At 59.8% G+C, this 13,451-nt stretch overlaps 1 protein-coding gene across 8 annotated transcripts in view; it reads left to right on the top strand.

Annotated features, from left to right (window-relative positions):
- Positions 1-1,769: 1,769 nt before the first annotated feature.
- Positions 1,770-13,451, top strand: part of MPRIP (myosin phosphatase Rho interacting protein) — a 73,671-nt gene continuing 61,989 nt past the window's right edge. For 3 of the 8 annotated variants that reach the window (XR_011004660.1, XM_068207196.1, XM_068207200.1), the window contains exons 1-2: positions 1,770-2,219; positions 13,032-13,109. Coding sequence is in view for 7 of the 8 variants with exons in the window: in XM_068207196.1 (XP_068063297.1) it covers positions 2,100-2,219; positions 13,032-13,109 (198 nt within the window). In the remaining variant the exon portion in view is untranslated. The remainder of the gene's footprint in view (positions 2,220-13,031; positions 13,110-13,451) is intronic. The other 5 variants (XM_068207199.1, XM_068207198.1, XM_068207197.1 and 2 more) reach the window with 3 other exon arrangements.

A 13,451-nucleotide genomic window follows, 5' to 3' on the forward strand; every position in this document is an offset into this window, starting at 1 on the left:
TGGGACACGCACCCGTGTCCCTGCCTCATCCCTGCTGTCCCCAGCACCGCAGTCACCCAGGTGCCACAGGAGCGTGAGGGACGTTGTCCCCACCTAATCTGAGCGTCCGAGGGTTGGTGACGCCCGTGTGCCCTCGTGTGCCAGGGCTGGGCACAGGGCCAGGGTCATGGATTGTCACCCTGTGTCACCGTGTGTCCCACGGCTGGGGGTGGGCTGTGTGGGGAGCTCACTGTGCTCCACGGGGGCACCGGACAACTGCTCCTACCAGGGGCTGAGCTGAGCTGAGCTGAGCTGAGCTGAGCTGGTCCGGGACAAACTGAGCTGAGCTGAGCTGAGCTGAGCTGAGCTGGTCCGGGACAAACTGAGCTGAGCAAAGCCCAGCTGAGCTGAGCTGAGCTGAGCTGGGACAAACTGAGCTGAGCAGAGCTGAGCTGAGCTGAGCTGAGCTGGGACAAACTGAGCTGAGCAGAGCCCGGCTGAGCTGAGCTGAGCTGAGCTGAGCTGAGCTGGGACAAACTGAGCTGAGCAGAGCCCGGCTGAGCTGAGCTGAGCTGAGCTGAGCTGAGCTGAGCCGGGACAAACTGAGCTGAGCAGAGCCCGGCTGAGCTGAGCTGAGCTGAGCTGAGCTGGGACAAACTGAGCTGAGCAGAGCCCGGCTGAGCTGAGCTGAGCTGAGCTGAGCTGGTCCAGGACAAACTGAGCTGAGCAGAGCCCGGCTGAGCTGAGCTGAGCTGAGCTGAGCTGAGCTGGTCCAGGACAAACTGAGCTGAGCAGAGCCCGGCTGAGCTGAGCAGAGCCCGGCTGAGTTGAGCTGAGCTGAGCAGAGCTGAGCTGAGCTGAGCTGAGCTGGTCCGGGACAAACTGAGCTGAGCAAAGCCCGGCTGAGCTAGGCTAAATTGAACTGAGCCGTGCTGAGAGCTGAGCTGGGATGAGCAGAGCCAGAGAAGCTGTGCCAGGCTGAGCCAAGCCGAGCTTATCTGTGCCAGGCTGAGCCAAGCCGAGCTTATCTGTGCCAGGCTGAGCCAAGTCAGGTTGAACTGACTCAGGCTGAGGGAAGCTGGGCTGGGCTGAGCGGAGCCGAGCCGAGCCAAGACACTCCAAGTTGTGCTGGGCTGAGCTGACCAGTCTGTGCAAGGCTGAGCCAAACCGAGCTGGGCCGAGCCGAATCGAACCAAGCTGGGCCGGGCCGGGCCGGGCCGAGCCGGGCCGAGCGGAGCCGAACGCGGCCGAGCCGGGCCGAGCGGAGCCGAACGCGGCCGAGCCGGGCCGAGCCGGGCCGAGCCGAGCCGGGCCGAGCCGGGCCGAGCGGAGCCGAACGCGGCCGAGCCGGGCCGAGCCGGGCCGAGCCAGGCCGAGCCAGGCCGAGCCGGGCCGAGCGGAGCCGAACGCAGCCGAGCCGGGCCAAGCCAGGCCGAGCCGGGCCGAGCGGAGCCGAACGCGGCCGAGCCGGGCCGAGCCGGGCCGAGCGGAGCCGAACGCGGCCGAGCCAGGCCGAGCCGGGCCGAGCGGAGCCGAACGCGGCCGAGCGGAGCCGATGGGGGCCGATCCCGCCCCAGCTGTCAGCGCACCGCCCCTCCCCCGCGGCCGAGCGGCCCCGCCGCGCCCGCCCCTTTCCCTGCTTCCCATTGGCCAGCGCGGCCACTCGTTAGGGGCGGAGGCGCGTTCCCATTGGCGGGCGGGCACGTCCGTCCGCGCCTCGGCCCCGCCCCCTTTTCCGCCTGGCTCCGCGGCGCTGGAAACTTTGCGGGCGGCGCAGTCGGGAGCGGCTCCCGCAGCGCTCGCACGCCCGGCCCCGCACCGCGCCGACCCCCGCGCCGCCCCTCACCGTCCCGCCGGGCCCCGCACGGCGCGGGCAGCGCCGCCCCTCCGCGCTCCGCCGCCGCCGCCCGGCTATGCGCGCCCGCTGAGCCGCAGCAGAGGCGGCCGCCCTGCGCTTCGCTCCCGCTTTTGATTTTCCCTGCTGTCTTCGCTGGGGTTCTGTGTTGGTTTTTGCGTTCGCGTGACGCCCCCCGCGGGCGCGGGGCGGCGGCGATGGGCGCGGCGGCGGGCGGCCGCTCCGCGGGGCGCTGAGCGGGCGCGCAGCGGGCGCGGGCCGCGCCATGGCCGCCAAGGACAATCCCTGCAGGAAGTTCCAGGCCAACATCTTCAACAAGAGCAAGTGCCAGAACTGCTTCAAGCCCCGCGAGTCCCACCTGCTCAACGACGAGGATCTCAACCAGGTGGGATCTTTCCCCAAAACCCACTGTTTTCCCCCCAAAATCTACCCCGGCGTCCCGCCCCTAGGGCGCCCTGGGTCTCCGTGCGGTGTCCGCTGGCACCGTGGGTAGCCTGGGGTCCCACAGGTACCTTGAGAGCCCCCTGGGTAGGTTAGGATCCCATGGGTGTCCCGATGGATAGTATAGGGTCCCACGCGTGCCTGCTGTCCCCGTGGTTCTCCCAGGATCCCATGGGATCCCCAGAGGTCCCAGGGAGTGTCTGCTGGACACTGATATTGTAGGGTCCTGTGGGTGCCTGTGGCTCCCACAGGTACCGTGGGATCAGGTAAGGGATGCTGTGGGGTCCCGTGGATAGCACCGGGACCTACAGGTATCCCTGTATTCCATGGGGTGTTGTGGAACTCCAAGGGTGCTGCCTGGTCCCGTAGGGTATCTAAGAACACCCATGGGGTGTTCACTGATCCTACAGATAGCCCAGGGTATCCATGAATTCTGTGGGGTGTTCTGGAGCCCGACTGTTGCATTCTGGTCCCATAAAGTGTCCAGGAGTCCCATGGGGTGCTTCCTGACCCCATGGGTGGTGTGTGGTCCTGTGGGGTGCCTGCCGACCCCATCGATAGCACACGGACCCACGTGTATTTGTGGATCCCATGGGGTGTCCAGGAGCCCCGTGGTTGCTCTCTGGTGCCATAGGGTATCCAGGTATTCCAGCAGGTGCCTGCTGGTCCCATGCGTAGCGTGTCGTCCCTTGGGGTGTCTGCTGACCCCACAGACAGCACAGGGACTCACAGGTATTTGCGAAGTCCACGGGATATCCACGAGCGCTTTGGGGGCTCTCTGGTCCCATAGGGTGTCCAGGGATCCCATGGGATGCCTGCTGACCCCACAGATTCCCAGGTGTCCCACAGAGCCCCCACAGTGCCCACTGGTCCCCGAGGCCATGGCTCACCCCAGTGCCACCTCCCCGGGGGCCTGACCCCTTGAAGCCATTTAGGGTCCCGCACCAGCACTTGGGGGGATCCTGTCCCCTCCTGGGGTGCATGGCAGCAGGTGGGGGGTGTCCTGTGATCTCCCATCAGGCAATCCAGAAAGTCCTGGGAAAAACTCGGTTGAAAACAAAACGTCCCCTCCTGGACGAGCCGGACATGACCCCCCCTGCCCGACAACCCCCTGCTCTCCCGGGGACGTGGGAAGGGGACCCCAGCCCCTTTGCAGAGAGGGTTCAGCGCTGGGGGGCGGCCAGGGCTGGGCCTTCCTCCTCTTCCTCCTCTTCCTCCTCTTCCTCCTCTTCCTCCTCTTCCTCCTCTTCCTCCTCTTCCTCCTCTTCCTCCCAGGCCTCAAGCAGGCCCGAGGCCGGCGCTCCCATGGCAGAGGGTGTCTGGGACACGGGGGACGTTTTTGGGATGCGGGGGCCCGTCCGTGGTGTTGGGGTGAGGGGAACAGGGCCGCCCTCCCTCCTCCCACACCTTTCTGGGCCAGCGCTGCCATCCCCGCTCCCGATCCTATTATGGCAATGAGATCAGACATATTGCTGCGCTCGCTGGGGGGGGGGGGGAGGGGGGGGGGGCATCGTGAAATCTGAGGGCTAATATGGAAAAAATGTAACTGGAAAAAAATGCCGTGGTGTGTGCGGGAAAGGGGCGGGCGGCGCGGAGCGTCGCGGCCGTGCCCAGACAAAGGAGCCATCCCGGAGGGGGCTCGGCAAGAGCCCCCCGCTCCCGGCCGGCCCCTTCCCGCTGCCCGGGGACTGCGCTGCCTCCTGGTGCAAAGCTTATTTACTTTTGTTGGGGGGCTCAAAGCACCGCACGCAGCCCGCCGCAGTGCCTGCCTGCCCTGCCACCCACCTCTCCGGGGACCCAGGGACGCGTTTCGGGCAGCCCCTCGCTGGCTTTGTTGCCGTCGGGGTGGTGAGCGGCCCTGGGGGGCTGCCCTCGCGTCCGGTTCCCATGGGGTCGGGGTCAGCGCCGTGGCCCGGATCCAGGCCCTGCGCGGGGGGCTCCGGTTGGGAAAACGGCGCAGTCCTGCTCGGCTTCTCCCTTGCAGCTGGGGTGAAGTAATCCCGCTTCCCAGATAAGATGGTGGCTGTGGTAGTGTGTGATGCACGCACGCACCTCCCGCCCTGCCCGCAGCTCCCCGCGAGCAGCAGCCCCCCGACCGCGGCCACCCCGGCGCTTCCCCGCCACCCTGCCGGCCTCCCCTCCCACTTTCTGCCCCGTTTCGCAGCCTGGCTGGATGTCGGGGTGTGCTGGCTCCGAAGCACACCCAGGAATAACGGTTCATTTAACAGCTCTGAATGTTTCTGCCTTTTTCACTCAAACATTTTAGGGTTGGGGGGGTCCCACTCTGCAGCGTGGGGGCTCACTGCCCAGCACATCCTGCTGGACCCATGGACATGGACAGTGTTGGTGATTACCTAGAGTCAGGCTAGAAAAGTCTTTTGGAGTCATCTGACCTTTGTACTTGGCTTGGAGGAAAGGTGAAGGTACTTCACACTTACGCACTGGTGTCCCTTTTGGATTTTTGTCAGATAAAAATACCTGCGTGCGTGTCAGGAGCTGCCCCCGCTGCTTCCCGGGATGCTGCAGGGCGCTGGAGCCGCTCGGGGCAGAGACCCAGAGTGTGTTTGCAAAGAGTCACAAATATTTAGTGGTAGTAGTGGATTTCCATCGTACTGGGGAACCAGCTTAGGAATGGGGCTGGGAGGGGGGAAATCCAGCCCCAAACATCAGGATTAATGAGCTGGAGCTCTCTAATAATAATCAGTCTTAGCACTTCCAACTTCAAAGGGCTGTGCGGACGCTAAGTCCCTAATCCCGGGAGCGCTGCGTTCACGAGTTGTTTTTGTGCGTGGCTCTGCTGCCGGACGGGGCTCGGTGTGATTTGGAGCAGCTACATGTGGTCCCACCACCTGTTGGAGACGTGACTGTCCCCTCCCAGGGCTGCAGGTGGGAGGTAATGTGCCCTTGCCCCCCACAGTCTGTGTTTGACCTTCTGGGGTGCCCACACAGCATGGGAAAAACTGGGTCAGTCAGCGCAGCTGTTCTCCCTTTGGGAAAATCTGTTGCTGTGGGTAGTGGGCTGTCAGATCCCTTGATCCTGTGTGGTGGCAGGATCTGGCTGCTGGCAGACGTGGTGCTGTTGGTGGCTGTGCCACCCACCTGTTGCCAGCTTGTCTTATGCTGCTCCTTTCCTATCCAGGGAGAAATTCCCTTTTTGTGGGAATTTCCACTTTCCTGGCGAGACATGCCCATGCTGGCACTGCACGGTCCCTCTGTAACCACCTGCAAACCTCATATGGAACTCAACTTTCCAGAACCTGCCCTGGGAGGATGGATGGTTCCCAGGGTCCCTGTCCTGTCTCCAAGAGAAAGCCAGCCTGTCCAGTGGGACCCTTTTCCCAAGCAGCCACCCAAGACTCTCGTGGGAGTATCCCCGTGGGGTCCCTGCTCTCCATGCTGGCTGTTCCAGACCAATCCATGTCTGCACACACATGCCCTTGGTCTGTGAGATGAAGCTCCCAACAACATGGGACAGGCTGGGAATTAACCTAAAAATTTCGCCTGGCCTGAATTGGAAGAAGAGCAGAGTGTAAAACAGTTGCTTTTAATTTTCTCCATGCATTTGCTCTCTCGGGGTGCGGGGACTGGCACAGATAGAGGAATTTGAGGACGTCTTTCCAGCTACCAGTGTCTTTTTTTTCCCCCTTTTTTTCTTTTTATTAGACATCATGGCATAGATGCCCAGAGGACCACCCAGTTAGAAAATAAAGCTTGCAGACTTTTCCCACTGCCTCTTCCTGTGACACCCCTGCCCAGTGACAGGGGGTGGTTAATTCCATCTCTTCTCCATTGGACATTATCACTTTTCTACTGTTCTGGATGCTGAGCAGCTGGTGGCCAGCAGCCTTGAGGCTGGAGCATGTCAGCGTTGGGTCACAGGCTTGGCTTTGCTCTGGGACATTGCATCCATGGGGCTGGGATCCCCTGTGCTGCAGGGGTCTTGTCCTGACCCCTTGCATTGTCCAAAGGGTGACAGGGTGAGGGATCATGTCCCAGCCACACTTTTCCTTCCAGCTCTGCTCCTTTTTGGGAGGAAAAGCCCCCATTTTCCTGGAAAGCAGCCCCCGCACTTGCATTCCCTGCTCCCCGCTGCTTGTATCATGCTGCAAAAATCCGCCTCTACTTGACTGATTATTAGCAGTGAACAGGGGGAGATTTCTCTGCAAATGTCAAATTTGCCTCTGTCGGGGGCTGTGGAGAGCAGGGACTTGGAGGGCACAGCCAAGGAGGCTTGAGGGGCAGGGTCACCGTGGCTCTGCCTTGTGGGCAGCATCCCATCCTTGGACAGCGACGTGCAGGCAGGGAGGGCAGCAGGCACTCGGAAGCTGTGTTGGATGCTGGCGTTGATTTGGGGTGCACTTGAACCTCCGCCTGGCCCAAGGGAAGGGACGTGGTGGCGCCTCTGGGTGCTGGAGAACCATCCCCTTTGCGCACTCACGTACTGCTGGGTTTTTGCATGGCGCCGCACCTTATCTGCGCCGGCACCCGACAAAATGATAAATCCCCTCTCCAGCACTGTGGAGAGATGTTGCGGCTTCTCCCAGGCGCTGAGGCAGGCCAGTGGAGGGAAGTGGTTAGATATGCCTACTCGCTGCCAGGCACACCGGCTTCGGGGCTGCTCAAGGAGTTGGAATTGCAAAGTCCATTCTGTCCCGCTTTGTTTTGTTGCTGTTTGACCAATTCCCTGTGCATGCCACAACCGGCCTCGGCCAGCCCTTGCTCCGACTGCCCCAGGCAATGGCAGCTCTTGCTCAGACCCCAGCGCAGCCCTGGGACCAGGGGTGTTTGCAGAAGGGGGCTGTTTGCACGAAGGCTGAATTCTTCCTGCTCCTCTGATCGGTCGGTCACTCCCACTGCCCGCACAGCAAGCTGTTCAGGCAGCTCTGTCCTTTGGGATTTGTTGATACCTGGGTCGGTGCTAGCGTTGTGCCAGGAGAGGCTGTGCCATGCGCAGTGCCTACCAGCTGGCCCATGGCAGTGGCACTTGGTGCTCCTTGTGCCCCAGGCCAAGTCTATCCAGTCTGGTTTGGCCTTGCGCTGCATGTGGAGATGTGTTGGTGGTGAAATCCTGGCCTGGGATTTGCAGCTCTGGCAGTGGCCGACTCATGTCCGCCTTGTGCAAATGTGTTTTGGCTGAAGAGCAGGATATGGATGGAGAGGGGACTCTCCCCATCATCCTGGAGCTGCCCAGGTCTCGTCCTGGAAAAAGCACTGTTTGGGCTAAACCCCGGGGCAGTGAGCAGCCACTTGGATGAGAAGCTGGGGGATGGGAGAGTGTTTTTGCTTCAGGAATGGTTGTGGATGCTCAGAGGCAGCACTGCAGCCTCCGCGCTGGGGTTTGTCATCACCAGGTGACAGATAGCAGTGGGGAAATATTGTACAGGCAGGGAAACAGGGATGTAAGCAGCTTAACTACTGAGCCTGGGCTTCATCCCAGCCCTTGGGATTGCAGCTGGAGTGTGGATTTGCACAGCAGTGTTTGTGGAGCCTCCCGACAGCCGTGGTCCCGGGTCTCTGGTGGGTCTCCATCTGCCATCCCACTGGGAGCACACAGAATGTCGAGCGATGCTTGTCTCTCAGTTCCTAGAAGCCATGCTGGGGGCAGGAACACCTGCTTAGGTATTGCATCCCATTCCCTCCCTGAACACCGTGTCACCTTCCCCATTCCTGCCGAGTGACGGCTGCTCCGACTCATCCATCAGCGATGTTCTCTTGGCTCCAAGGTGTGCAAAACTGAGAGCAGAGCAGAGCTGGAACGGCCCAGATTTCCTATTCTGAGGTTGCAACCACAGTATTTGTGGTGACTTTCTCCTTGAACTGTGCCAGAAATGGATCCCTTCCTCTGGGGAGCTCTGAGTGGATCAGGAGACAGCACACAGGCAACGATGACCTTCCTGTCCCCCCTCTCTGGGTCTGGATGAGAGCTGTCACCCTGCTGTGCTCCCCTGGGTGTGGGAAGCAGCAGGTGCTGCTATCAGAGGCTCCTTTGGTGAATATTGGAGCTGACCTATTAAGGTGATGGAACAAGTTCTACCTTGCGTCCACCCACAGCGCGGGTCAGGTTTGGTACATCATTCTTTTGTGGGGCTGCTGGAAGCCCTGGCATCGCTTCCCTGGTGCACAGGGCTCCCTGCTCCCGGTGCTGAAGGCAGAGCCTAAAGCTCCAATGCAAAAATCCATTTCGTTTCCCCTTCCCGCTCAGTTGCCAAGCCTGAACAAAACAAGCCCTGCCTCCACCCGAGACAGGCTGATTACGTCTGCCGGCAGCCTAAACAGATTATCCCTCCCGCCACGCGCTCGGAGCCAGGAGTCTCTCCCGGCAATGAATTCGGACTTCCCTCTCAACGTGTGGGGGTGGGTGGGCACTGGCTGTGGGGGCATCCCAGCCCACCTGAGTGTCCAGCACCCCAGCGGGGATGTGGCTACTCTGCCGTGGGGTTGAGTCTGGACCCTAAGGGGGGATGTGGGTGTTGGTACAGCTCTCCTGTTCCACCTTGTGCAATGAACTCCTGCAGCACTGTGGGGCCGGCACAGTGTGGCTCTGCTGAATCTTGCGTGTCTGGCTGGTTTGCATGGGGAGGGAAGAGCTGAAGGTACCACCAAAAACACAGGAGGTGTGAAAGCCCATCCAGCAGGCAGCTAGTTGGTGTCACAGCCCACCTCCATCCCTATGACTTGGCGCTCCATGGGCTGCCACACTCCTGTGACCCATCCTGCCTTCTGAAAGTGGGTGCCCTGTGGCCCTGGCGGTGTGCAGGGGTTCCTGTATCAGCCTGGGCTTTGGGAAGTGATGAGTGGCTCTGCACGTCCTTCAAGCCCAGTTCTGTCTGCTGGGAACTGTGTTCCCAGCGCTGGTGGAGCTGGTTGGGGTGGTTTGTCCATGCCTGGGCAGCATCAGCACAGCAGCCTGACAGCTTTGTGTAAACCCAGCTGGGGCCGCTTCCTTCTCCGCTTCCTCCCACCCGCCGTGCTGCCGGCGCTGGGCTGGCGGCAGCATCCTCCCCCTGGATGCACTGTAGGCCCGTGGGCTGAGGGGATGGAAGCAGTGGCTGGAACAGTGACCTGAGAGGCAGGAGAGGTGCTGGTGTGCCCCACAGCCCAGCTCCAGTGTTGGATCAAAGGTGGGATGCGATACCTGAACACTCCCAGAGGTGTGACAGGAAGCGGAGCGGTGACGTGGGGCCGTTTCTGCCTGAGTCAGCCTCCAGCAGTCCCAGGGATGGAACCAGGCACTGTGGGGCTGCAAACCGGCCGCACCTCTCACATGATGGTGGGGTGAGCGTCACCCCACCCCAGCTCCATCAGCAGCCGCTCTCCACTCTGCTTTCCCACAGCATTTTGTGGCTCACCCTCCGGCCAGGTGCCTTCTGGATAAAAGCAAAGCCACCCACCCAGTGCCTGAGCACCCCGTGTGGCTGCTACCTGTGGAGAAACAACGTGGAGCTGCCCCCTGGATATCACCAGAACTGCCAGGAGGCAAGCAGGGCCCTGCGTGGTCAAAGGCATCTTGGGAACCCTGAGGTTGTTCTAACACCATCCCTAAATGTGAAGTTGGACAAATATCCTTGGAAGAGGGAATTTTTGCTCTGAGGTCTTGCTCAGTGCTGGTTGTTGCATTTTCTTCTTCTTGAGGAGCTTTCCAGAGGAAGCCAAGCCAGTGGAAAGGACGTGTGATTCCAGCTCCATCCTGGTGCTCCAGCACCCCCCGTGACCTGCCTCCCACATCGGGTTTATTTTAAACCTTGCTTCAGCAGGGCCATTCCAATGCAGGTGTGATGAGCTTATTTCAGACACCTTGTGTTCTATTTCATATCCCTTTCATTTAGGCTTGTATCTCTCTGGGCATTGGCTTGGTTTTAGCAGGAGCTTGTTTTGGTTTGGCTTTAAAAAGCGCTGCTGTGTGTTCATTTGTTGATGGGTGGAACCAGGCTGCCCACGCTGCCTGGCTCTAATTCATACCTTTCAGCTATTTTGGTTTCAATATCTGGAATTGGATGCTTCTGCCAAAGTAAGTGTAGCCCACTGGTGGTTTTTTTATGATGCTGGTACAGAAATGACCGTGCTGTGTTAAGGGTGTGTATTTCAGGTGCTCGGTGTTTATTTACAGACAGTTGAAGCTAAAATTGGAATGGCTGAAGGCAAAATAATGTCTGCTGGGGGGTGTGAGCCAGGCTGAGGTAGGGCAGGACTTCATGCCTGTAATACTGGGTTAAGGCTGCTTGCTGCTGGCCCTGGTGATGATGTCCCCTGTTGGTTTCACAGTTACTTTGTCCCTGGTATGTCACTGGGACCTGCCTGCTGCTTGTCACACAGGCTGGATGCTGTGGGGTGCTCGGAGTGGCTGGGGTGGCTGCAGTGCTGTAGCTTGTGTCAGGGAGAGTTTTTGCTCATGGGGCTTTGCTGGGTTGAGCACTTGGTCTTGGTCAGGAGCTGTGCTGGGGCATGGAGGGGAAAACCGGGGGATGGAAAAACGGAGATGGAGGAGAGCCGAGCCCTGCCTGCAGCTTGGCTGTCCGGAGCATCACCAGGGTGCTGCCCTGGTGTAGTGGTGCCAAGCGCTGGGGACGTCACGTGCTGCTGTCACTGTCACCCTCTTGTTTCTGCATGGTGGAGGCCATTCCTAAGATCTTCCCAAGCCCCAGCTGCTCAGCACTCACCCCAAGTTCTCTCATGGGAATTTGGGGACCCCGTTTCCTGTCGCAGTGACCCATTGAAGGGTCTCTGATGGGTCATCATTAGCGATTTGCAATTCTGCTTTTCCCCTGCAAAACACAAGAGACATTTGGGATGTCTGGCTGTTCCCAGGCCACACTGGTGGCCATGGCCACATCTCAGCATGGCGGGGAGCGTTGGGATCCCCCAGTGCAGAGTCCTCCCATGGCGTGGGCACGGGTGCGTCACGGGCGGCTTTGGGTGGGGGCGCGGGGCGGGGTTGCCGGGGGAGTGGCAGAGCCTGGCTCACCTGCGGGGCGCTGGCAGCGTGGGCGGCACAGAGTCGGGCACGGAGCTGGGCACGGAGCGGTGCCGAGCAGCTGGAGGTGGCATGGGGGCCACGGGCGAGCAGGGCACCAGCACCCAGGTGAGCTGGGCAGGGGTGACGGGGGGCTCCGGGCTCTTTGCCAAACCCAGGGAGGGTTGTGGTGCACACAGGTGCCTTTCTGTGCCCCCACTGTGGTCGTGGGAACAGGTGTAGGGGTGCCCTGGGCCCCTATAACTCCCCCAAATTGGATCCCAATCCCAGCACTTTGTTTTCATTGGTTTAAATCTCATTTAAAGGGGAAAGGAAGGAAGATCTTCTCAAATCATGTTTTCCCAGCTGCTGGGAGAGCAACACCTCGAGCTGGTATGTCATATTGTGGAGGGGATAAGAGATATTGTTATTTCTTTTCACTTTATAAACAGTAAAAGGTCTCCTCCGGCGTGTTTCCAGTTTGCTTACTCAGTGCTTCATGCATTTGACAGTTTCTGGTGTATAGGCAGTTTCTTCTATTGTTTGCGGGGATTTTTCCAGAGGGGAAACTTTTTTTTAAAATTACAAAACCACAGAAACTGGCAGGAGGAATCTAGGGGAGGTACCAAATTGGAAACAGTTTTAAACTTTAAGAACAGAAAAGAAAGAAAGCAACAAGATTAACTGAATCAGTTAGAAAAGAGCTGGGAGTGTGTGTCCTTGTGACTTTTTGGCTGGGCCAGGATGGACGTGCATGGATGTTCCATGGTGGAAAGCAGTGTTCCCAGACCCAGGGTCTCCTGGAGCTGGATCTGCTCTGGGTTTCCTCCCTCCTGGTCTGTCTTGGTATCTGTGGAGCCGCCTTGCTGGTGTGGCAATGTCTTGCCACTCTTGCAGCAGGATTTGGCCCCAGCCCTTGCCAGGTGTTGGCTCATCGTTTACAGCTTGACAAGGCAGCGGGAGCGGTGCCCACAGGAGTTTGCGAGGGAGGACATGCCCGGTGCCCGTCCCCATCCCACCGCTTGCCGTGGCATGGGTCAGCTTCACCCTGGCCACTTCTGCATCCAAGCCACCGGTGCAAAGAGCCTGGATATTGTTTTTCCACTGACATACGGCAGTGCTGCAAGGTTCTTTCTGAGTATTCTTTCCCTTTCTCTTCCCGGCTGGCTGAATGAGCTGTTTTCCCTCCTTCTGGCTCTGACCTTCCTGTGTGCTTGCCGTGGGCCGCTGGATGCTGCTGGCAGGGGGAGCAGGCTGGCAGGGGCTGCCCCTGCAGGGAAGCAGGAGTTGGATGTGCACAGCACGGGAAGCGGCTGGGAGCTGGAGAGCTGCCAGAGCTGGGTAGTTTTTCCTCTCTTAATTAACGAACGGAAAACATCGAGCTCTCCTTTGGAGTGTGTTTTTGCTTTGGAGAGGAGGCACGCTGCCGATGGCGACGGGAAGAGCCGTGGTGGGGATGGGCTCTGCCGCCCGGCAGCACCCGGGAGGTTGGTGCTCCGGGCACGGTGCCATGCAGGAGCAGCTGTGTTTGGAGTTTGTGGCTGGGGTTTTGCCTCCTCCCGAGTCCTCTTCTCAGTCCCTTTGGCACACAGTGTGTGTCACACCACGGGTTGCCATCAGACACCACGTTCCCTGCACTGGGAAGGCTGAGTTTGCCTGCGTGCAGGAGGTTGAGCTCACACAGCTGCCTTCGTGCTGGGGCTGCTGCAGTTTCCCGTGGTCCCTGACCATTGATTCCCTGTGGTGCTGATCCATTTTGAGCCGTTTTCAGCTGTGTGTGAGTGTTTCTCTGCTGTTTCTTTGCAGGCCAAACCCATTTATGGTGGCTGGCTGCTGCTGGCCCCGGAAGGAACAGACTTTGACAACCCCGTCCATCGCTCCCGGGTAAGTGAAGCTGAGACATCCCCTTCTCATGGCGTTGGTGGGGGTGGCAGGAGGAGCAGCAAGGGCTGTCCCTGCCCATGGGGGTGGCTGTGACCCTGGGAATGCTGAAAGCACCTCCATGCACCCATTCTCTTGTGCAAACCAGGAAGCTGGGAGATATTTCTGGCAGCAAGGCTGGAATGCCTTTTCTGGGATGCAAGGTCTCCATGCTGGGCAGCAGCCTGGGGCACTGCAGGTGTGGGTCAGGCTCAGTCTGTGCAATTTTATTGCTTGTTCCTTTTGCTTTTTGATGTTTTGATGCTGCTCTGGTTTGCCTGACACATGCCATGCTGCCAGGAAGGT

Source organism: Anomalospiza imberbis, chromosome 16, assembly GCF_031753505.1.
Source record: "Anomalospiza imberbis isolate Cuckoo-Finch-1a 21T00152 chromosome 16, ASM3175350v1, whole genome shotgun sequence".
Lineage (NCBI taxonomy): Eukaryota > Metazoa > Chordata > Aves > Passeriformes > Viduidae > Anomalospiza > Anomalospiza imberbis.